The 23,599-nt window shown below is 55.4% G+C and overlaps 2 protein-coding genes across 4 annotated transcripts; both read left to right on the forward strand.

Annotated features, from left to right (window-relative positions):
- The first annotated feature begins 4,150 nt into the window (after positions 1-4,150).
- Positions 4,151-12,990, forward strand: AQP2 (aquaporin 2). 3 transcript variants are annotated; one of them, XM_009180698.4, is made up of 5 exons: positions 4,151-5,366; positions 6,127-6,264; positions 8,349-8,513; positions 8,839-8,919; positions 9,615-12,990. In XM_009180698.4, exons 1-5 carry the CDS (start codon positions 5,007-5,009, stop codon positions 9,822-9,824), a joined length of 954 nt encoding a protein of 317 aa, XP_009178962.1. In that variant the 5' UTR covers positions 4,151-5,006; the 3' UTR covers positions 9,825-12,990. The 3 variants fall into 3 exon arrangements, with proteins under 3 accessions (XP_009178962.1, XP_009178963.1, XP_003906399.1); XM_009180699.4 differs by lacking the exon at positions 6,127-6,264 and having other exon boundaries at positions 8,349-8,639; XM_003906350.5 differs by lacking the exon at positions 6,127-6,264.
- Positions 12,991-15,872: 2,882 nt separating this feature from the next.
- AQP5 (aquaporin 5) lies at positions 15,873-19,670 on the forward strand. The gene is made up of 4 exons (XM_003906353.5): positions 15,873-16,397; positions 17,504-17,668; positions 18,120-18,203; positions 19,007-19,670. The coding sequence occupies exons 1-4, from the start codon at positions 16,035-16,037 to the stop codon at positions 19,190-19,192; spliced, it is 798 nt and encodes a 265-aa protein (XP_003906402.2). The 5' UTR covers positions 15,873-16,034; the 3' UTR covers positions 19,193-19,670.
- The last annotated feature ends 3,929 nt before the right edge of the window (positions 19,671-23,599 follow it).

Genomic DNA, 23,599 nt, shown 5'->3' on the forward strand with positions numbered 1-23,599 from the left:
CCCTCCTTCCACCTCCTCTTTTCCACCGCCCCCGTCTCCTCTTTCAAGCCACCAGCAAACAACACCCTAATCCGTGTCTTTATTATTCAAAGAACTTAAGCACTCTTTCCCACCGAGTTCCCATCTTGATTATTTCAGGGAGTGAATTAGGGACTCACCTTTACAATCAAAAAAGTTCTCTCAAAGCCAGGTTACTGGAGTTCTAATTCTGCCTTCCCACTTACTAGCTGTGAAATCTCAGGAAAGTTACTTGACCTCTCTCTGCCTCATTTTCCTCATCTTTAAAAAACAGGATGACAATATTTAGCTCCTAAGATGGTTGTGAGGGTTTAAGTGAGCTGATATATCCAAGAATGTCTAGAACAATGCATGGCAGAATGGGCATTGCATATGGGTTTAATCTTGTAACTGCCATGTTTCACCAATTCTAAGGTGTATCTCGTTTCTCATCATAAGAGCTCTTCTGCTCGTGTGGCAGCTGGGAGTGGCCGTCATTGCTTGCGCATACCTAAACTTGGTCAGGTGAGTTCCGTGCCTTCAGCTTAATTGCTGTTTAAAATGTCTTCAAAAAGGTTACACTGTGGTTTAGCATTTAAACACAGTTATTGTGTATGCAGAAAGGCGGGCAAACAGAAGAGTGTAGCAAGAATTTGATATTAGTGAAGCAGTTATCATTGAAGAATGACCACAATTTCATATTTTCTTGCAAAACAGCAGCCAAGTGTTTTATGAGACCTAAGAAAGGAAGAGCCCCGTAAATAAATGGAACTGTTGTGTTGTTTTATTACTGAGAAAAGGGCAAAATGATTGCTAGTCACACATGAAGCTAGAAAATACCAGCAATAAAGCTTGCGGAATGAGTAGCTGAAGCTTGAAAATAAATGCTGGAAACAATAGTGGACAATCTTTTAAAGAATGGCACATTGCCAATGCTCCTGATGGCACAGAAGGTGATACCATGCAGAAAATCAAGGACTCTGAGTCAAAGAGGGTTTCAGGAAAATTGGACTCTGAATGTGAAGAAATTTGGAGACTATTTTAGCTCAATTTGTTTTACCTATAATTTCCTTTTATGCATGCAAAAGAGCAATTTTGACTTTAAAGACTGATATCTAAATAAATCTAAAATAGCTTTTGTGTGTGTGTGTGTGTGTGTGTGTGTGTGTGATACAGTGTCTCACCCTTCCGCCCAGGCTGGAGTGCAGTGGCGCAATCTCAGCTCACTGCAATTTCTGCCTCCCAGGCTCAAGCAATCTTCCCACCTCAGCTGGGACTACAGGTGCACACCACCATGTCTAGCTAACTTTTTGTGAGTATTTTTTTGTAAAGACAGGGTTTCACCACGTTGCCAGGCTGGTCTCAAACTCCTGGGCTCAAGTGATCTGCCCACCTTGGCCTTCCAAAGTGCTGGGATTACAGGCATGAGCCACCAAGCCCAGCCTATAAAATAAGCATAACATAAAATTTACCATCTTAACCTTTTTTTTTTTGACACTAATTTTCACTCTTGTTGCCCAGGCCGGAGTGCAATGGCACAACCTCGGATCACTGCAACTCCTGCCTCCTGGGTTCAAGTGATTCTCCTGCCTCAGCCTCCTGAGTAGCTGGGATTACAGGCATGTGCCACCACAGCCGGCTAATTTTGTATTTTTAGTAGAGATGGGGTTTCTCCATGTTAGTCAGGCTGGTCTCAAACTTCCGACCTCAGGTGATCTGCCCACCTCAGCCTCCCAAAGTGCTGGGATTATAGGCATGAGCCACTGCGCCTGGCCCTCATCTTAACCATTTTTAAGTGCACAGTTCAGTGGCATTAAGCACATTCACATTGCTGTGAATTCATCAGCAATTTTTGTCATGTTCTAATTAATAGTGCATGATAGATGAATAGATTTCCTAAGAGACAGCATAGTGGCCATTTTAGAAAAAATGCAGCCATCCCTTCAGGGGAGCAGAACTGCCAGCCAGAAGCACAGCCAAGCCCCACCAGCTTTGATGGGAACACCTTCTTCCTCCCTGGCATGAAGGGCAAATGCAAACACAGGCATGAGCTGGGTCACTGTTGGCCCCTTCCTGTCCTCCCAGACTAGGGGCCAGATCAGAATGTGAGTCCTGACTACTATTGTAAGCTGTGCGGCAGGTCACACTCTCTCTGGAATTCATGTTCTTATCACGGCAACTAAAATCCATGGGCAAGATGATCTCCAAGATCCCATCAGGTTCTAAACGTATGATTGTGTGGCTGAACAACCACACAACACACACACCACAAACATATGCAAATTCGGGTTGGGGCTTTGTGGGCTCCAAGGAGAAGCTGTCATACCTATCCTGGTGTATTGGGAAGCAAGAGATTTTCACCCGACTGGGTTAGCGGCGGTTCTTCCCAGAATCAAGGGTCAGTGGGCCACTCCTCAAGATCGTGAATACCTTGACAAAAGGAGAGACCAGAAAGGGTGTGCGTCCCATCCCAGAGCACACAGCAACTAAATGGTTGGGTGTGGATTTAGAAGCCACTGTCACAGCTTCAGTTCACATGAGGCCCAAAGAGAAGGTTTTCCAGGGACCCTGAGACTCAGTCCTGAACTTGGCCAGTTGGGGTGGACAGTATGTCCGAAGGTCAGGAGAAGTGATACATGAAGCCACAAAAGAAAGGAGTAGGCCGGGCGCGGTGGCTCATGCCTGTAATCCCAGCACTTTGGGAGGTCGAGGCGGGTGGATCCCAAGGTCAGGAGTTGGAGACCAGCCTGGCCGATATGGTGAAACCCCATCTCTACCAAAAGAAATATAAAAATTAGCCGGGCATGGTGGCGTGTGCCTGTAATCCCAGCTACTCAGGAGGCTGAGGCAAGAGAATTGCTTGAAACTGGAAGGTGGAGATTGTAGCAGCAGTGGGGAAGGAATATTCCCTGGGTGGGGGCAGAGGCACACCCAAGCCAGACCCCTCTGAGTCCTTGTCTCTTCCCATGTGCAGAGTCTGGAGGTGGGTCCCAGATGCCCTTTATATGACAGGGATAGGGGTCCCCCTCTCCCTCGATCTTCTCCCAGAGGACCCAGAATGCCTGAAGTTGGGAGGGATGGCTGAGGGAAGAGTGCTAGGGTGCCAGGTGTCTATGTGTCAGGCCAGGCGCTAGGCACTGGAAATACACTGGAGAACAAACCCCACAGGAATCCCTGCTCTTTTGGAGCATCCCTTCTGTATGGGTAATTTTTATTCTTTCTTCCTCCCCTTCCTCTTCGCCTTTCTCCTCCTCCTCCTTCACAATAGCAGGAGTCATGAGTCCCCATACATATGTGTATGATACATTCTCAGTTGCAAAATACTTTCCCGTTCATTATCTTACTGCATTCTCAAAACAACTTTATGGGGTAGGCATCTACACTCCCATTGTCCAGACAAGGAAACTGAGGCACAGAGTGTGGCTCGGTAATGTGGGGTGTGGCAGAAAGCTCCAGACCAGGCTCAGTCCCAGCTCAGCCACTAACCTGCTGGAGCACCCTAGATGAGTCACTCCCCTCCCTGGGCCTACACTCACCCCACATCCCCATGATACAACATAAAGCGGTCCACTCCAGTCTCCAATCTCTCCCAGATTTCTGTTGCTGGGACTGTGACTTGCCCGGGGACCTGCTGGACAGGAGCTAGGGCAGGGTGCAGAAGCCCATCCTTCTGTCCCCACTCTGAGCCCAACCCTGCTGTGAATCCCCAGGAGGGGGAGCGAGGCTGGAGGGATTAGGGAAGGGCCAGTGTGTGGGGCTGGGGAAACTTCTAGAGTTGAACACCTCCAGGACCCCAGTAGCCACAGCGGCACTGATAGCAGGAGGCAGCACTGCCCAGATGCTGGGCTGAGTGGGCACCAAGGCCAGAGAGCTGCTTATCAGCCATCATAGCCGCCCCGAGCCTGCACAGCTCACTGCCCCACAGAAATGTCTTTCTCCTGTGGCCAGAGTGGCCCTAAGCTCCTCGGGGTTCCTAGGACCTGTCACAGCTTCTGGGACCCCCAACACGTGAGTGTACAAAGACCTGTTCTCCTCAAAGTGTAAATAATACTGTAAGGAAGGGCTGATATTCATTGACCACCTACTGTGGACCAGGCGCTGCTCTGAGCACTTGACATACATTGTTTCATTCAATCCAAACCCCAATCCACTAGGTCAGTTTTATTCTTCCCATTTTACAGAGAAAGACAAGAAAGGTTAAGTCACATAGATGGAACAGGCTGATGCCAGAATGGACACCCTCAGCTTCCTCAGCCGCCCCCAGGTTGATTCCATCACCGAGGGCCAGGGTCCCAGTGCCCCCAGGCTCTAGGAGCTGCTATTTGGCTGGGGCTCCCAGGAGAAGGTGAAGCTTAATGATTTATGGGTGATTAGCTGCAAGAATGCAAACGCAGAAGACACAAACCTTTATGCCCTGGAAATCTGTCACAAGCCAACCAGTTGTTTTCCATCCCTGTGAAGCAGGAGTAATTGGAGGTCTGACAGAAGAACTTCCCAGTTACCAGAAGGAGCAGCACTCACGCACTCTTAGTTTTGTGTGAGGTATTGCCCCTGCCTTGGTCAACAGTTCGAGTCAGAGAGAGGGGCACTGGGCACAATCCCCACCAGAAGTTCCCATTCACAAGACCCCGTGGAGGCTGGGAGAGGCCCTGGGGCAGCAGCCCTGGGGTAACCAAGGGAACAAACACGGAAAACCAGGGACGTCAGTCCTTATCTGGAGCTCATTAAATGGGGAACATCAGTCAGCTGTGAAGGCTAAGATAGGGTGATAGGCACGTGGGTGGGCTGGGATGGGGCATGGGGGCAGAGGCCGCCATGGAGAAGAGGTATTGGCCTCAACGACTCCACCTCCCCACCACGTGCCCAGATCTGGGATGGAAGTACCCTATAAATGCCCACAACCCAGCCTCCCCAGAGGCCTTGAGAAAGAGAGCGGTAGAGAGCGAAAGAGAGTGCCCAGAGCCTCCTGGCCCTGAGACAGCCCGGCCAGCCACGCAGGACTCCGCAGCATGTGGGAGCTCCGCTCCATAGCCTTCTCCAGGGCCGTGTTCGCAGAGTTCCTGGCCACACTCCTCTTCGTCTTCTTTGGCCTCGGCTCGGCCCTCAACTGGCCACAGGCCCTGCCCTCTGTGCTACAGATCGCCATGGCATTCGGCTTGGGTATTGGCACCCTGGTACAGGCTCTGGGCCACATAAGCGGGGCCCACATCAACCCAGCCGTGACTGTGGCCTGCCTGGTGGGCTGCCATGTCTCCTTTCTCCGAGCCACCTTCTACGTGGCTGCCCAGCTGCTGGGGGCTGTGGCCGGAGCCGCTCTGCTCCATGAGATCACGCCAGCAGACATCCGCGGGGACCTGGCTGTCAATGCTGTGAGTAGCCACTACTTTGCCATCCACAAGGGGCAGATCCTGGGGAATCCCTTGTAAGGGATGAGATGGGAGGGATGGGCTCTGGGTGAGGTGGGGAGAGAGATGGAGACAGAGGCAGAGAGACAGAGAGAGGCAGAGCCTGGAGTCAGGAACATAGCCACCATAGGAGGGTCAGGATGAAAGGAGCAATGGTACCAGAGCAAAGGCAGGATGCAGACAGACTGCAGGCTTCTTCCACCCTGACCGTCGTGCAGGAAAAGCCTCATCTGGGTTTCTGTTGGACTCAATGCCTCTGTTATAGTGAGGACCAGGCTGTAACTCAGCAGGGGTTAGTGTCCCAAGCAGACATGCTTTCCAAGCTGCGGGGAGCCTTGGAGTGCTCATGACAGGGTCCTCAAGAGAGAAGAGGGGCCCAGCCTTTCTTCTGCTTTGAGGGTTTGCAGGCCCTATGGCAGGTGCTCCTTACAGGTCAGGCTCAGACACACCATAGCCCTACAAGCAGCAATGGGCATACTTCCTTCTCCAAACCCTGACAAGGTCCCTGGAGCCCATAAGCTGGCTGCTGATTACACGATACAGGTGCTAACTGGGCCCCGTGGGCCCTTCGGGAGCTGAGGGTGGTGCCACAGTCCCTTCCCCCATGTCCCACCCCCTTCCCCTCTTAGGTCTGTGTGGGCCCTGTGAATCCAAGAGACATGAGTGTGGAGGAACGACCTGTGCTCCCAACAGACCAACTCTCATTCTATACCCCCATCCTAAGCCAGGACAGCAAGTGCCTCTTTTGTGCCTCAGTCTCCAGTATTTCCTGGCCTGTTCCATCCCTGGGCCACTGGACAAGAGTCCTGATGTCTCTGACAAGTCCTGCACAATCTCTGTGGCCACCCGCGTCTCTGCACAGGTAGCCCTTCCTCATTTGTGGGACAGGGGTATCCCAGTTAGGGAACTTCTCTGTTTTGTTTTGTTTTGTTTTTGAGATGGAGTCTCATTCTGTTGCCCAGGCTGGAGTGCAATGGTACAATCTCAGCTCACTGCAACCTCCACCTCAAGTCATTCGCTTGCCTCAGCCTCCCGAGTAGCTGGGATTACAGGCATGTGCCACCATACCCAGCTAATTTTTGTATTTTTAGTAGAGACAGGGTTCACCATGTTGGTAAGGCTGGTTTCGAACTCCTAACCTCAAGTGATCCACCCGTCTCCACCTCCCAAAGTGCTAGGATTACAGGTATGAGCCACCACACCAAGGCTCTGTTCTTTAAAGAGGAAAATGTGACAAGGTTGGGGGCCAGGGGCCAAGGACAGGCTAGGTGGGCAAGCAGAGGAGCGGGCTCTTTTCCTCTGAGAACAAAATTAGTTCAGTTTACAGCAAGAAGAGGTCTAGTTAGACTGAAAAAGGAACTTCCTGAGAGCATGACCAGGAAGTTCTTCTGTAATAGCAGGGCACTGGGAGTGAGAGGCCATGGGAAACATGCAGTCCTCCTCCTCCATCATTTCACAACTGACTGGGGCCCTCAGAAGAGAAAGGTCTGGGAGGACTCCTCCATGCCACTTCTCAGCATTTACCACCTTGAGGACCTGGGGAGAACCCTGCCTGGATGTAATGGGGCAGTGGTGGGACCAATTTGCCCTGAGGCTAAAGAGAGCCAGATGATCCTCAAGACCATCCCATGTGTCCTTTGAGGACACTAAGAGCCAGCCTGGCCACCAGGAATTTAATCATTGACATGCACCTGCCCTGTGCCAGGCCAGCTATCATCTCATCATTGGTACAATGCTATAAGGGAAATTCTGTGGTTCCCCCCTATTGTGAGTGGCAAATTGAGGCTCAATAGTGAATTGATCCAAGTCACAGAACCAATAAGTCATTTCCAGTCCTCCCACCATCCTCCAGAATCCATTTTGTTATCCCATTTCGCAGAAGGAGAAACTGAGGCCAAATTAAATAGTCTCATGGCAAGTCAGAGGCCTCTAAAGTGTCTGCTTCCAAAGCTCTTTTCACTGTCCTCTAGAGACTCTGCATTGGACAACAACAGGAGGGATTGAGGTTAGACCCTAGAGAGACCCAAGGGTTCTGACCTGATGTCTCGGACCCAGGGGTGGGGGTTCAGGGCCTGGAGAAAGAGCGTGGGAGCTGAGAGCTGTCACTGTTCCACCCAGCACGGTGCCCAGTCCCAGAAGGCAGGGCGTAGGGCACAGGGTGACAAAACCCAAGGAGAAATCCAGTGCTGGGTGTGGCCCAGTTATGAAATCACCTCTTTACTCAGCCCCGAGTTCTCTCCTTACCCAAGGCAGGGTCTGCTGAGACCATGGGCAACCTACATGGGTGTGGAGGCATTGTCCGACACAGCTCCAGGGCCCTCACCCCAACCTCCATAGGATGTGCAGGGAGCAAACCAACAGGGCAAAGCTGAGGCCTGAAAGGCAGTGGAGAATAGACAAGGGTTAGGGAAAAAGGTGTATAGTGGACTCATAGCAGAAAGGGGCACACTAGGACCATCCCCTAGACCCAAGTCCTGTCCCTGGGAGCCATTTGACCTCAGGAAGACAGACCACGGGCCTCTCATTGCACCAGGGCCTGATGGTCTAGAGAGAGGGGAAGGTCTTCCTGCTAACCAGTCCAAAGCTTCCTGAGGCCGTTGAAACCTCTTCCGTTCTTGTTCTTCAGGAAACAGAAATTCTGGATCTCAGCATCCTTTTTCTCTCACACTGAAGGATCCCAACCTCACCCCCAATCTAATGGGCTACAGAGTCAGTTTTCCTACCTCTGGCAGGGAAACCACGGGCATCCTGGGGGATCATGGGCTGCCTTTGGGCCAGGGCCCAACAAGAAGGGATCAGTTGTTCCAGCTAAGGTGTCTGGCAAGCCCAGGTGTTCTGGTTCCCAGCCCAGAGGCCCCCCTGGTGCCTTGACTGCAGGTGGACAGGAAGATGGAGCCAGAGAGGAAAGTGTGCTCAGTGTTCCCCTACCTGCCTCTTTGTCCCCAGCTCAGCAACAGCACGACAGCTGGCCAGGCGGTGACTGTGGAGCTCTTCCTGACGCTGCAGCTGGTGCTCTGCATCTTTGCCTCCACCGATGAGCGCCGTGGAGAGAACCCGGGCACCCCTGCTCTCTCCATAGGCTTCTCCGTGGCCCTGGGCCACCTCCTGGGGGTAGGTCATGGCCATAGGTTCCAGCCTCCCTGGAGGAACAGACACACAGACCACTCCAGAGACAGACACAGAGACCCCAAGAGGGACACATACACAGAACTCTCAAGAGGAACAGACACCCCAGAGGTTTGACTCCCAGATACCCCAGAGGGACAGATATCACTCCAGCCCCCAAAGAATACAGAGCTCTTTAAATAAAACGTGAAGTTAATTGTCCATCACGTGGGTTCCCTTTAGGCTGAGGTCAAGCACTGCAGTGCGGGACAAGGACTTTCTGCCCTGTCCTCACCTGCCTTCTCTCTGTGATACCCTCCTCCCACTGCAGATCCACTACACCGGCTGCTCTATGAATCCCGCCCGCTCCCTGGCTCCAGCTGTCGTCACTGGCAAATTTGATGACCACTGGGTAATGGCTGAAACCCACTGCCCTCCCCTTCCCTAAAAGCCCATTTTAGAGGGAGAACAAGAGCTGGAATAGCATGGGATTGGGGCTCAGCAGCGGTACCTCAAACCCACCACACTCCTCCTGGTCCTGGGGAGCCTTGGGTTTCACCCCTCAGATCTGATGCCAAAGACTCAGTTTCCACAACTGTGAATGAGGATGACAACAGCTTACCTCACTGGCTTCTTGGGAACAGTAAGTGAGGCTACCGGTGTAACCCAGATAATGCAGTGTCTGGCACTTAGAACTCTACAGGTGGTAGTATTTAGCACTTATCTAGTGCTTAGAATGTGGTGAGCCTTGTTCTGAGTGCCTTGCAAACATTAACTCATTCAATTTTCACAACCACCCTAGGAGATAGGCATTCTTATAGTGAAAGGCACAGAGATGGTAAGTAACTTGTTGAAGTACACACAGCATCTAAGTGGTGGAATCAGGATTCACACACAGGCAGTGGCTTCAAAATTCGCACCCTTAACCTCGCACTGATAAGGCTTCCCCAGCAGCTGGCGTTGTCGTTGCTAATTACATAAATAAGCATTTCACTAGATTAATGGCGGGGAGGAGGGGTGCGGCCGCAGAGTGTGCCACCGGGGCCTGCGGGCTCCGCGTGCCGGTGTAGGCTCGGGTGCCAAGCCACTCTCTCCGCTCGCCCCCAGGTCTTCTGGATCGGACCCCTGGTGGGCGCCATCCTGGGCTCCCTCCTCTACAACTACGTGCTGTTCCCGCCAGCCAAGAGCCTGTCGGAGCGCCTGGCAGTGCTGAAGGGCCTGGAGCCGGACACAGACTGGGAGGAGCGCGAGGTGCGGCGGCGGCAGTCGGTGGAGCTGCACTCGCCGCAGAGCCTCCCACGGGGCACCAAGGCCTGAGGGCCGTCAGCGGCCTCTACGGCCCCGATGGACGCGTGTGAGGCCCGAAGCAGAAGGGCCCACCCCGTCCCTCCTCTCCCCCAGGTCTGAAGTTGGCCCCCAGCGCAGAGTAGCTGCTTCCTGTACGTGCGCGCCGAGGCCAGTGCTGTGAGCAAGCGTAGAGGAGGCTGCCGGAGGGAGCCCTGAGCCTGGCAGGCCCCCTGCCCCGAGGTTGTGAGCAGCCAGTAGTGGATCCTCCAGCCTTTTGCAGGGAACTGGGAACTTGGGGGACTGAGCTGCGGAGGGAGGCAGGTGGGTGGTAAGAGCGAAACTCTTGAGAGCCTGCACCCAGGTACCGGGTGGGGAGTGTACAGACCCCTGCCTTGGGGGTTCTGGAAAGAGTGCAACTGGTTTTATTAGTGTGCAAGTGTGTTCATCCCCGAGTTCTCCTTTGTCCTCACATGCAGGGTTGTGCATGCCCCTGAGTGTGAACAGGTTTGCCTACGTTGGTGCAAGTGTGCATGGCTGGGGAATTCTCACTTCCCCTTGCACCCCTTCCTCCCCAACCTGCAATAAATCCACTTCTGCAGTGGATAAGTGTGGGTGCCAGTCATCCTCAGGGGAAGGGAAGGAGGCCACTTTGAGAGGGCTGAAGGGAGGGCCTTGATTTCCAGCTGCAATCTGGCTCCTCCTGGAAAATGTCCCCTACCTGCAGCGCTGGGCCCCAGCGCTTTGGTGACCAAAGATTTCCTTTCTGTGGTGAGGGAGAACCTCTCCAAAGAGGAAGCAGGCATATGAGTGTGCACACCTTCACGTGTGTGTATGCTGTGTGTGCCCAGGACCCCCGTCTCCAGGGGTGCCCCAGATCCAGAGATTAGCCTCCCACTTCGGCAGAGAAAACAAAAGCCCTTTGTGGGACCCGGGCCTTTGTCTTGGGAGAGGGGGAGATTTGCAACTAGACACTTCTTGAAAGGAGACACTCAGTTTCCCAAGTCAGCCCTCTTGCCCAGCACACACCTGTGGCTGGCTGGGCAAGGCACTCAGGCATGCAACCATGGGCACCAGGCAACACCCCTTCATCACCCATCTCATTCTCCCCAGTCCTCGGGCAGCAGCTCCTCTGCCCCAGGAACCTCTGTTCCTTCTCTCTCTGCCTCTCCACAGCCTGTGATTCTCTGCTTCTGGCTCCTACCACTGAACAGTCATTGTGGATAGAGCAGCCTGTTGCGCTCAGGACCAGGGAAGGGAAATGACTTCTCCAGGCAGAGGCAGATCTGAGTCTAGAACCCAGGCTTCTAAATTTCTAGGCCAGTATGACTGTTCTCAAATGAGATTAACCGGGATTAAGTGAGATGACGCATGTAAAGATGCTGTGTAAACTGTAATTCTTAATACCATTAACACGCATTACTAGAATCATTTTCATTATTTCTGCTTCCTGGGGGAAGCTCAACATCCCTTACCTCCTTTCACTGATGGCCAAAGCAAAGGAGAGTCCTGGGAGCCTGCAAGATCCAGGCAGAAGGAGATGGGTTTGGGGCTGGCCCCATCCTGGTCCAGCCTCTTAACCTCTCCTTACCCTGCATGTGTGCCCTATCTTTTCTCCCACCTCCTTCCTCCCACCACCCAGCCCCATCCATTCTCTCCTTCCCTCTCCAGCCTGCTGTGTAAGTAATATGTGGGTCATACCTTGAATCCCCCACCCTCATGCTCTCTGTGGCCTCCATGCCTTCAAGACTTCTGTCTATATCTAGCTCACACTGCACCAAGCACCCACTGTGCACCAGGCACTGAGTCTCTAGCCTCTTTCTCCTTTCTGCTTCCATCCAAGAAAGACAGTGTATAAGGAACATCTCTGTAATTGTGTCTGATCTATGCTCTTTACTGTCTTCCTTGACCAAAGCTCTCTTTGAGGTCCAAAAAAGGCTGCCCCAGGCCATAGGTGCTATGGAGAGGACTCTCCCAAACCCCCAATAGCTAGTGACAGCCACTTGGCCTCACTACCAGAAGAGTGGGGGAGTCAGAAACCGAAGTGACCTCCACAGCTGTCCTCCTGGCACCTGAGTGTCCTTGCTCTAGAGGTTCAAAGGCAGCAAGGCAGTGAGCTATGAGCCCATCATGGATGTGTCTCAGGCACCTCGTCCCCACCCCACCTACCCCAACAAACTCCTCTAGAAGAAGCCAAGAATTTATCTCTATGTCTGTTTCACTTCTTGGATTGCATCTCCCCCAAAACTAAATATGAAATCCCTACCACTTCCAGCTTCTATTGCCCATTGGGGTCAGAGGTCAAAAAAGGATTCCAAGTGATGGAACTCCAGGAGTGAAGGGAAATTGGCAGTTCCTGGCATCTCTTGTGTACCAGCTGCTGTGCTGGGTGCCTTGCATGGAAGGGTTCATCTAATCTTCCTCAAACTTCTGATAGGTTAGGGAAGGACAAAGGCCCCCAGCCATAAAGGGTTTTGCTATTTCCAAAGCTTCCCCTTATCGTCCCCTGTGATTATCTCCCAACCCTGTGACAAAGGTAGAGCAAATATTGTTCTTCCCATTTTACAGGTTCAGAAACCAAGGCTAAGACACTGGTCTAAAGTCTCACAGGTAGTGTATAGTGGAGCCAAGACTTGAACTCAGAGCTTTTTATGCAAAATCCCATGATTTTTCCACTGAGGCAAATCCTAGGCTCCTCCTGGGAGGCCCTTGCAGAAGCCAGAACACATGGCTGGACCTTTCCAGCCCAACCCACTGTCTTGCAGTGGACAGAGAACCTTGGCGAGGGCAGCAAGGTAGACAGGACAAAGAACGTGGGGCTGGTTTCTGCCCTTGAAGAGCACCTGGTTAGTCAGAGAACAGAGATCACTCACACCAAACCATACAGGCAGGGCAGTGTGGAGACAGGTGGACAGACCTCCAGGTCCCCAAGCTGGGCACAGAGAAGGTTGTGAGCTGTCCCATACTCCCACTTTGTGCCAAATGACGTTGCACCTGCAAATGGTGCTTCAATGTTGTTTTGTATCTTTAAGCTGTGATGTTGTATATATACGATGCCTCCTAGCTAGACTGTAAGCCCTTTGGGGACAGGGCTGCTTTCAGTTCTTAGATGGCATTCTCCTATCTACCTTCCTTCAACTGCTCTGCATATAATAAGCACTCAATAAATGCTCATTTGCCAATAAGTAGTGTTCTTCCACAACGTGGCAGTGGTCAATACAAATACAGTCCAAGGTACCAGAAGACAGGTAGAACTCCCTACCATTTCTACCCCAGCCCTCAAGTTCTCCCAGGGAGCTCAGAGGTCCCCATATCAGGAGAGGAGGGGAAGGGCTCTCCCTGAGACATTCAAATTCCCCCTGCCACCAATGGGGAGACCCATCTCTCAACTAAGAAAGGTCCCGGGCATTCCTCTGGAGGTGACAGGGCAGGGCCTGAGTGCTTGAGCAAAGATAATTCCAAGCCATAATAGGAGTTTATTGTGATGACTTGGGGACAGAGGGACTCTAGTGGTTAGAGAGATGGAGGGGCCTCAGACGCAGGCCTGGGAAACAGAATCAGCTGCCCAATGTGAGTAACCTTGACAGATGAAGTCTCCTTCTTTGGCCTCACCAGGCCCACTTCTGGTGACCAAGTCTGCGTGGTGACCTGTAGTTCCTATCTCAGGTCACTGTGTGACCCTAGGCAAGTGACCTCTGAGTCTGGGTTTCTTCGTGGGTAGCTTGGAATGAAATCACACAGTGGAGGCCAATTATAATCTCTAACTTTGTAGATCATATGCTGAATCTCTAAAATGGCAATAACAAGGTCTTGGCCTTTACAGTCCCTCATTAGCTCAAATCTTCAGGTTGGAGCTTCCCCTGGTAACCTAGCCTCTTGTGAGCACTTGTGAGCACTTGAGAGATGATGAGAAAGCAAGTGGAAGGGTGCAAACTGGAGGCAAGTTCAGCAGCGAAGGAGCCTGGCCCCCAGTGATCTCTGGGGTCATCAGGGTCATTGTCCAGCCCAACCCTCAGACCCAGAAGAAAATCCTGCATACAGCTGGCATGATTGGCTGGGGACAGAGCGCTGGGACTCATGGAAGAAAGGACGAACGGACCTCTGGCCTTAAGAGGAGAGACTTGGGGGAGGAGCTGCTCCAGCAGGAAATGCCAGAACTGGGCAGGAACAATAGCGGGGTTTCTTTGGCCCTTGTTTTCTTTGGCATCTTAGCTGCCACGGAGCCCAGAGCCCACTCTTCCAAGTCCTTAGCATTCCTGCAGGCTCCTCCCCTCAGCCCTGCCTGACTGACAGGGGAGGCACCTGTTCTCTACTCCCTCTGTACCCTCCCACTGGACTCTTCCCCCAAGCTTAGCACCACACTAAACCCTCAAGGGGCTTTTAAAATTAACAGTCACAATGTAAGGAGACTTTACTAAGCCTATTCTGTGCCAAGCACTGTGCTAAGGGCTTCTCTAACACACATGGGGATGGAGGTCTTTAATGCAGCTCCTCTCCCGGGATCCTAGGGGTCTTCCCCCTCCTCTAAGCCCTGGAGAGCCCTCCAGCCTCATTCCCACATGCCCGACCTGGAGTGGGTGGGAAGAGGGAGGGGGTGGTATGGAAGGAGGTAGCAGGTCACAGAGGGGCTATAAGCTCAGAGGGAAGGGAGATGGGAACTGGAAGAAAGTGTCACCCAGACCAGGGGTAGAAAAACTTGACTTTGGGGAAACTGAAAAAGACCACATGTAAGACAGAGACATGGAAAATGAGGTAGAAACAGACAGAAACAAAAAAAGGCATAGAAACTAAGAGGCAGAGGAAAGGTGAAAATAGCCAGGAGACAGAAACTGCAGGATGAGATAAATGAATAGAGAGAAAGAGACAGAGACACTAAGACAGCAAAAGGCAGGAAGGAAAAACAGAAAATGAGAAGGTGTGAGAGACACAGAGAGAGGGAGAGGTGGAAAACAGAGAGACTGAAATGAGAAAGAGACCTACGGAGAGAGACCGAGAGGAAGAGGCTGGCAGAGGTAGAGGGACAGAGACTAAAGACAGAGACAAAAAGAGAAACAGGATTTTGCAAAGACTGACTGGCAGAAACAGATTTCGAGGGGAGAGAGACCAAGACCAAGTGAGGGTTTGAAGGAGACTGAGGGGAGGTGGAGGAAGAGAAGGAGAGTCTTAGATCCGGGGTGAGGGGCTTCTAGCAGGAAGAGGGGAGACGCCAAGACCGCGCTTGGGAGGTCAGTGGTGTGCCTCTACCCTCCCTGCTCTCCCACTCCCATAGTCTCAAGGCCTCGCCTCACACCCCCCTCCCGTCAAGTCGACAAGGGGAACCCGGCCTGGGAGAGGGCGCCTCCAGGGGTCCATTGCCTAGTGCAGGTACTGCCCAGCTACAGGGCGTCGAGGATTGCAAAGCATCGGGGCAGGCTGGCACGGTGCCCACTTTTCCCAAAACGCCAGCCTTCCAAGCCCAGAAGCTCGCCCGGCCCAGGCCGGGAGCGGCCCACGACGGCCGGCCGGACCGCCTTGCAGGACCCAGCCCGGCCGCCCGCCCCCGCCGCCGGCGGTGAGGGAGGTGAGCGGCGCCGACCTGCGGGACGAGCATCACTCCGACCCAGCCGGGGGTGAGGCGGGTCAGGATGCTCCGGTCGCAGGAGGAAAAGGAGGAGCTGGACCAAAAGCCCGAAGAGAAGAAAAGGGGAAGCCCGCGCGCGGAGCGCGGTAAAGGCCGGAGGAGCTAGACGCCCGGAGGTAGGAGCTAAGCGCCGGGACCGAGCCCCGTCTCCCAGGGAGTCCGGGGCGCACTGCACCGAGGACAGCGCGGGAGCCAACCTGGGCGCATCATGCGCGGGGTCCGGGACGCGGGGCCCGTCTACACCGCCGCCTGGGTCACGTGGCCCGGACGGGCAGGCGGCTGCCCGGCCCGGGGGGCGGGGGTCGCGCCGAGGTTGCGCTGGGCGGCGGGGAGCGGCGGGCCCGCGGCGGCCAGGAGCCTCCCAACCCGTGCGCAGCGCTGGCCCCTGAGCGTGGGAGCCGCCCCCTCCCCCCCCCCCCCCGCCCCCCCCCCCGCCCCCCCCCCCCCCATATAGCGCGCCCCAGCAGGGCCCGCGCCAGGCCGCCAGCCTCGCAGTGGGCGCGGGACAGAGCGCGGCGCCACCCAGCCAGGCCCCCGTCCCCGCCGCCTCCACCTCGTCAGCCGCCTGCGACCCAACGGGCGCCCCCCGCCGCGGCCGCCGCCGCCGGGCCCCCGCGGCCACCATGAAGAAGGAGGTGTGCTCCGTGGCCTTCCTCAAGGCTGTGTTCGCCGAGTTCTTGGCCACCCTCATCTTCGTCTTCTTCGGCCTGGGCTCGGCCCTCAAGTGGCCGTCGGCGCTGCCCACCATCCTGCAGATCGCGCTGGCCTTTGGCCTGGCCATAGGCACGCTGGCCCAGGCCCTGGGACCCGTGAGCGGCGGCCACATCAACCCTGCCATCACCCTGGCCCTCTTGGTGGGCAACCAGATCTCGCTGCTCCGGGCTTTCTTCTACGTGGCGGCCCAGCTGGTGGGCGCCATTGCCGGGGCCGGCATCCTCTACGGTGTGGCACCGCTCAATGCCCGGGGCAATCTGGCCATCAACGCGGTGAGTGCCCTGGGGGGGTGGGAGTCGCGACCCTGGGGTGGGCTCAGGACCAGGCCTCTTACCTCACCTGGAAAAAGGGGTGTCATAGAGTGGTCCAGCCCACACCCTTCACCAGGAAGGCAAGAGCCTCCAGAGGCCAGGAAGGCGACTCTCCAGGCTGATGTGCGCCCCCTTCCTGCCCACCTCCTCTGCCCCTCACCACATGCTGGCCCACCCTCGTCTCTCTCCAATGCCTGCTGCCCCTCCTTTCCTGCCAGAAACTTCTGCCGCCTCCTGTCTCACCTTTGAGCGCCACCTTCCTCCTGGGCCCCTCACCTCTCCCATCTCCTCAGGGGAGCGTTTGAGTAGAACCACCAGAGAGAAGCGGGCTGTCATCCCGGCTTTGGGTGACCCTGGCCTGTCTGTGCTTCATTGTTCTCAGCCCCTCCATGGGGATGGTAGTGCCTGCCACAGCAGGTGTCAAGGGGCTCACATTTAGAAACCATAGATAGGAACCCCCTAACGTGGTGCCAGTGCAGAGCAGTCTCCGTTGAGTATTGGTTTCCGCTTTCCCCAACCTGTGCTCCTCCCCGCAACCCCACATCCCTGCCTCCCTCCCACCTCCTGCAGCCCCAGAGTCAGCCCCCAACCCCATGCAAACTGGGTTCATTAATCAAACACAGAGAAGGATTTGCTCGGCCATTGTCAAGCCGTGAGTCAGCCGCACTGGAGAGACGGGTTTAAGGTTGGCACTGGCATGGGGCCAGACACGGGCAGGAGGTGGGAATGGGGTGTGAAGCAGGCAAACTGGGCAGCTGCCCACAGGATGGAGGGTAAATGCCAGCTTATGGGGGCTGGGGGTTGGGCAGAGCCATTGATAGGACCATGTCCAGGAAAAGCTCCCCTGACACTCTGCCCTTTGGCTACAGGCCTGAGCTTCAAGCCTGTGCAAACTGTGAAATGTAGTGTCTTTAACAAATGATTTCGCTGGGGTGATGTCCACGGGGCTTGGCTTCCAGGTGTCAAGCTGCTCTAAGTGTCCCTGAATGCCAAAAAGCCCTGCTCCCAGAGCCCCTGGCTATACTGCCAGAAGGTGGCCAGGGTCCTAACCCGCCATCCCCTTGCAGCTCAACAACAACACAACGCAGGGCCAGGCCATGGTGGTGGAGCTGATTCTGACCTTCCAGCTGGCACTCTGCATCTTCGCCTCCACTGACTCCCGTCGCACCAGCCCTGTGGGCTCCCCAGCCCTGTCCATTGGCCTGTCTGTCACCCTGGGCCACCTTGTCGGGGTGAGCAGTACTGACACTGGGCTGTGGTGAGGGTGGGGCAGGCACTCAAGGCAAATAATGGAGCCCCAGAGCGGAGCCCACTTCAGATTGATGAGTCTAGCAGAGTTTAAGGCCTGGATTTAGGGCTGCTGGACTCTGGCCCTACTGGGCCCCAGAATTGATCCCCCGAGAACCTCTGGGCTGAGGAAAGATGGGAGTAAGTAGGAGGTGGGATGGGACAGGAATCAAACCCAACCTCAGAGCAGAGAAGAGAAGAGGGCATAGTTAAGGGTCCATGGTTAACCAGGCAGCTGGGATCCTTGGAGGGAGGGGTTGCCAGGCCAGCAATCAGGAGACCTGAGTTTGAGACCTGGCTGAGCCCCTGGACTGCAGTGTAACCTTGGGAGAGTCCAGGTTCTGTGGGAGTGGACTGGGATGTTGCCTTTCTCTCCACCGCCCTGTCTCTATCCAGATCTACTTCACTGGCTGCTCCATGAACCCAGCACGTTCTTTTGGCCCTGCAGTGGTCATGAATCGGTTCAGCCCCGCTCACTGGGTGAGTCTGTCCCCTCCCCTGGCTCCCTGGAGATGAGGGCCTGGAGACCCAGCAGTGGCAGCTCAGAGCTCACCACAGAATCTTCTGGATTCTGTGGGTCCAGAGCTTGGGGGTGGGCCAGGGAGCGGTGGCTGAGAGAGAAAGGGGATGGGATTCAGCCACAGGGGCAGAGATGGCTTTGTATGGCCTGAACCCCTGGGGACAGGGAGTATAAGTATCTGTCCCCTTAGGGAAGAGGCTGGAGGTGCAGGGGGGGGCTCTGTGTCAATTCCCTTGAGGATTTGGTGTCTGTCGCTCTGGGTGTCTGTGTGCTGGTCCTCTCTGATGTTTTATTTATCTGTCCCTGTTGAGGGGGTTGGGAGAGTCTTCCTGTGGGTCTGTCCCTGTGGACAGTCTGTCTGCCCCCTCCTTTGAGAGCTCATGGTCACTCTCTCCAGGGTCTGTTTCTATCCCTGTGTGGAGGGGAGAGGTGCTCTGTTCATCTCTCTCTCTGAGGACCCACGTGTCCCCTCTGAAGGTTTATTTGTTTCTCTTTCGGGTGTGGTTGGAGGGGGCCTGTCCCTCTGGGAATCTGTTTGCCTTCTTTGAGGGTCTGGGTGTCTGTGGTCCATGCCTCTTTCCCTGGGAGTGGTGTGTCAATATATCCGTCCCCGTGGTGGGAGGAAGTCTTTCTTCCTGAAGGTCTGAAAGTCTGTGTGTCTGTCCCCTCTCAGGGTCCATGGGTCTGTCCTCTGTGGGGTGGGGGGCATCTGGTCTTCGAGGTCTAGGGCTCAACGCCCTGACTCCTGCCCTGTCTCCACCAGGTCTTCTGGGTAGGGCCCATCGTGGGGGCGGTCCTCGCTGCCATCCTCTACTTCTACCTGCTCTTCCCCAACTCCCTGAGCCTGAGTGAGCGTGTGGACATCATCAAAGGCACGTATGAGCCTGACGAGGACTGGGAGGAGCAGCGGGAGGAGCGGAAGAAGACCATGGAGCTGACTGCCCGCTGACCAGTGTCAGGCAGGGGCCAGCTCCTCAGCCCCTGAGCCAAGGGGGGAAAAAAGAAAAAGTACCTAACACAAGCTTCCTTTTTGCACAACCGGTCCTCTTGGCTGAGGAGGAGGTGCCGGTCCCCCTGGCTACACAGTTAGAGAGGGGAGAAGGAACTCCTGGGGTAGGGGCCAGGGGCTAGGGTCTGCTGGGGATGGGTCTCTCTGGGACAGACCTCAGAGATTGTGAACACAGTGCCAAGCTCACAGGCTGCAAGGGCCAAGCTAGAAAAGAGTGAGCCTGCAGCCTGCATCCCCCACCCCCGCTCAAGAGCCGAAGGGATCCCAGCCCCTAGGTGGGCAGCGGCAGACCCTCCCTAGAGCTCCTTAGGAAGAAGACAGACTGGTTCATTGAATGCTGCCTTATTTATTTCTAGTGAGGATGCATGCGTGGGGCTGCTGGTGTTTGGAGTGGGGGCTACCCAATAAATCTCTGATAACTCACGTTCCGCCTCTGTCTGTCCCCAGAGTGCCTTGAGACACTCTGGCCCATTGCTTCTCCTCTTTGTCATCCCACATGCTCCACCACGATCTCCATGGGGTACCAGGGGACCCCAGGACAAGTGCTCTGTGGGAAGAAAGGGAGGCTGAGGCCATGGGAGGCCCAGAGAATCAGAGAGATGGGAACAGAGCAGGGAGAGACCGAGAGAGAGAAGACCGAATATCAAAATAGAGCTAGAGGCCAGGAAGGAGGGGTCCTCACTGCAGTCACCCTCCACCCCTCCCCCTCAGCCATGTCAAGTCCCTGCCACTTGAGGAGGGTTTGGCTGGCACTTGAGGGGAGTGCCAGGGTGTGACAGGCAGGGTGGAGGAGGAGTGAGCCAACCGCAGCCCCTCGAGATGGCAAGGGGGTGACCAGCCAGGTTCCATCACAGCCCTGGGCTCCTTTCTCTGCACCTTGACGTTTCAAAAAGGTGCCCTCCTGGGAGCCTGTGCCCAGAGGGAGCAGCTCCCCGATCCCCCCAAAAGCCACATGTGGCCCAGCCCCCTTTTCCAGGGCTTCTCTCTCATGCCTCGGCCCACCAGTGTCCCCACCATCCTCTCCTCTGGGCCTGAGCTCTGCCTTAGCCTGCTGTTGTCCCACTGTCACTGACACTCCTTGGGTAATCTCCTTAAACTCTCAGAGCCTCCATCTCTTCATCTGTAAAATGGGGATAAAATATCACTTTCCTCACAAGATAGTTGTGGGGACTGGATGAGGGCATGAGATGCCCGGGACCGGTCAGCTTTCTGTGAGGAAAAGGCGGAGGTCATGCAGTGAACAGCTCCGCACAGAGCCCAGCCCGGAGTCAGTAACTACCCGAATTCCAATCTGGCCGTGGAACTTGGGGCAAAATAAGCTCTCTGAGCTTTAAGGACCTTCTCTGCAAAACAGGGGTGCTTTTCCCGACCTCACGTGCTGTCGTGAGGAGAAAATGAGAATGAGACCATGCCTGGAGGTAAAACGCTTGTACAAACGGTCAGGCGCCTTGGAGTGAGTGCTCAGTAAAGTGGTGTGAATAGACACCCACACGTACCTGCCTAGTCTGGGGCCCCAGCCACATACTTCTGCCCTCCTGGGGGTGTCTGGGCCTAAGCACCTGTCCAGCGGGGCCAGGAGATGGACTGAGAAGGAATGGGGGAAACCGTAGATCTTGGCCATTGAGAGGCAGTCCCAGGCGCTGGGGTGAGGAGCGGCAGACACCCAACCTCCTCCACACTTAAAGTCTAAGCATCTACAAGTGAGAGGTCAGCCACTCATGCCCGCCCCATAGGCTTACAGTAAACACCACGTGGTAGTGCATGAGAACCCCGAGAGCCCAGGGAAGGAGCAGCCCCCCACCCACCGTGTCCCTTCCCACTTCTTCCAACCTGCCCCAGGCTGGGGGAGCCGGGCTGCAAGAGCCAGCTCTGGCCAGTAGGGGGAGACGTCGTCCACCGAATCCACAGGGTGGCGCTTCCTCGTCCACAAGTCCTGGGTCTGGGTTCTAGCCAGATGGGGGTGGGGTGGAGGACACAGGGAGTCCCTCATGCTTGAGTCCCCTGGAGCCACCTTGAGGCAGCCTATCCCAATGCACCCCCGCCTCACTATCCGGGTGAGGCGCAGAAGAGAGGGGGGCCCTTCCCCGCTCAGTCTTCAGGAGACTAAGGTACAGACACAGCCATGACCAGGAGGCTGGGCTCTTCCACCAGCCCAATGGGGACCACGGCAGGGTGGACAGTGGACCCTTGGGAGACAGACCCGCGGGGGTGGGCGAGGCACCCAGTCAGAGGGGGCTACCGGCCCTGAGCTTCCTGCAGGTTGCCTCGCCTGGCCCTCGAACAAGTGTCCAGCTAGGGGCTTGGGGCTGACAAGTGCCGTGGTTGGGGCGGTGTGGCCAGCAGGGGTCGCTGTGTCTGCGTGTCGGATCTTGCAGGCGCGACAGGTCTGCCGGCTCACAAACTCCCGTGCACACGCGCGCACGCACACACCCCACACAGACCGGGGCTCGCGGCCACACACTGACCTTCAGTCGTGCCTGAGGGCTGCATCTTCTGGGTGTGTGCATCTCCTTCCCTCTGCACGCTCACTCGAGTGTGCAAAGCCACATCAGCCCTCCTCCAGCATTCGCTCACAGGGCCACCGCAGGCCCACACCTATGAGCCTGGCTCCAAGGGTTCTCAGAGGCACACCTGCGCGCCGTCCAACACAAGCACACACAGGCCCTGTCACCTCTGCTGCACCTAAAGACGGAACCTGGGGAGAGTCTGGATTCTCCTGTGGGAGGCTCCTTTCCCTTTTCTCCTCCTATTCCTCTCCCCAGGGGCTACCAGTTCTCACCAGCTGGGAGGTGAACAAGGTGATATGGGGAGAGATGGAAGAGGACCCGGAGGAGAGGGGGAGAGCGGACAGAGGGGGCTGGTTGTTGAGATGGGTGGACAGGAGGAAGGACGGCTGGGAGGACCAGGTCTCTCCGCTCCTCTTGGCCTCAGCTTCCTCCTCCGTCACGTGTGGATGAGGACATCAGACCTCCTGACCTTTCCAGGTTTTGTGGGGATCGGTGAGATGAGGCACGGGAAGCCACCTTGAATTCCCTCCCCATCAGTTTGTGTTCTCCCTCCTCTTCTCTCCCGGTACCTTCCTCCTTCCCCTCCCCTTCACCCCCCTTACTTTCCCCAATCTCTGGTAGGACCTCAGTCAGAGCTGCATTGACAGGCAGCCCTAGGCAGCCAGATATGGAACCTCGGCAAAAGGTTTTTGAGCATGAGTGAGCTTAAAGCTTGGCACTAGAGCCCAGTGCTGGCTGGGTCTGGGCAGGTGCTGTCTAGGACAGGAAGCCAGGCCTGGAGCAAGCCCTGGTCAATGCCCACCTGGCCTCAGGAGGTAAAGGACCTTGTCCCAGGCCCGGCAGAGGTCAGGAGACTCAGCCCCGGGCTAGCTGGGGACAAGGGCTGCTGCTGCACTTAGCGCTTTCAGGCTCCAGGGCCCAGGGCAGGTGCTGAGGTGCCTGTCTTGGAGCGGCCTTGCAGCCCCGTCCCCACAGCTGTCTCACAGCAGGGGGCGGGGAAGTTACAATCCTAATCATTCACATTTTCTGACTCGGAGACCCTCTCCTAGGTATCAGCACATTTACTCCTAACTACACACAGGGAGGAGGGCATTATTAGCATCATCCCCATTGTATAAATGAGGATCTTGAGGTTAAGCAACTGCTTAGGGTGCAATAAACATGGCAGTGTTCGCAGTCCTTTCACTGGCCTCATCAGCAGCTCTCAGGTCAGCGTTACTGCCACTTGGCGCCCATTTAACAAGGGCAGAAACTGAGGCTAGGTCAGATGAAAGGACTGGTAAGTGCCTGTCCACCAAGCCCTCTACTGGCCCTGCTTGAGGTGAGGGAAGCAGACAAGTGCCCTTGAACTACCCTGGGACAGCCCCCAGCCAGGGAACCTTCTGTGCCAGGGAGGAACAGTGCCCACGCTGCCCCCACAGCCATGCCCTGTCATCCCCTGAACGTTTATTGAATGACTCCTCTATGCCAGCCAGGGATGGAAGTCTGCTGGAACAGTGGAGGCATTGAGGAGGCAGAGGCTACAACAGCCCCTGGCTTTGCTCAAGTCCTGCTTCTCTAAGAAGCTTGCCCTGATTCTGCTGGAGAGGGAAATCAGGGCAGGCTTCACAGAAGAACTGCACTTGAGCAAAGTCTTGAGAGACAAAAAGGAGAGGCATCCAAACTCCATAGCAAAGGGCTCGTTCTGGGGAACTATGTCTGGTCTGTTTGGAGTAAAGGGTGCAGGGTGGGCAGTGGGAGGGGAGGCTTCCTTGCATGTTAAACATGGGTATTCAGACCTGATTCTGAGGCAATGGGGAGCCATTGAAAGCTTTTGAGCAGAGGAGTAACGTGATGAGCT

Source organism: Papio anubis, chromosome 9, assembly GCF_008728515.1.
Source record: "Papio anubis isolate 15944 chromosome 9, Panubis1.0, whole genome shotgun sequence".
NCBI classification, from domain to species: domain Eukaryota; kingdom Metazoa; phylum Chordata; class Mammalia; order Primates; family Cercopithecidae; genus Papio; species Papio anubis.

Bases quoted from the DNA above. Each gene is read 5' to 3' on its own strand.
- AQP2 (XM_009180698.4), top strand. From the start codon at position 5,007: ATGTGGGAGCTCCGCTCCATAGCCTTCTCCAGGGCCGTGTTCGCAGAG. The intron at 5,367-6,126 runs GTGAGTAGCCAC...CCCCATCCTAAG, and splicing joins GGGACCTGGCTGTCAATGCT to CCAGGACAGCAAGTGCCTCT. The intron at 8,920-9,614 runs GTAATGGCTGAA...GCTCGCCCCCAG, and splicing joins GCAAATTTGATGACCACTGG to GTCTTCTGGATCGGACCCCT.
- AQP5 (XM_003906353.5), top strand. From the start codon at position 16,035: ATGAAGAAGGAGGTGTGCTCCGTGGCCTTCCTCAAGGCTGTGTTCGCC. The intron at 17,669-18,119 runs GTGAGCAGTACT...GTCTCTATCCAG, and splicing joins CCCTGGGCCACCTTGTCGGG to ATCTACTTCACTGGCTGCTC. The intron at 18,204-19,006 runs GTGAGTCTGTCC...TGTCTCCACCAG, and splicing joins GGTTCAGCCCCGCTCACTGG to GTCTTCTGGGTAGGGCCCAT.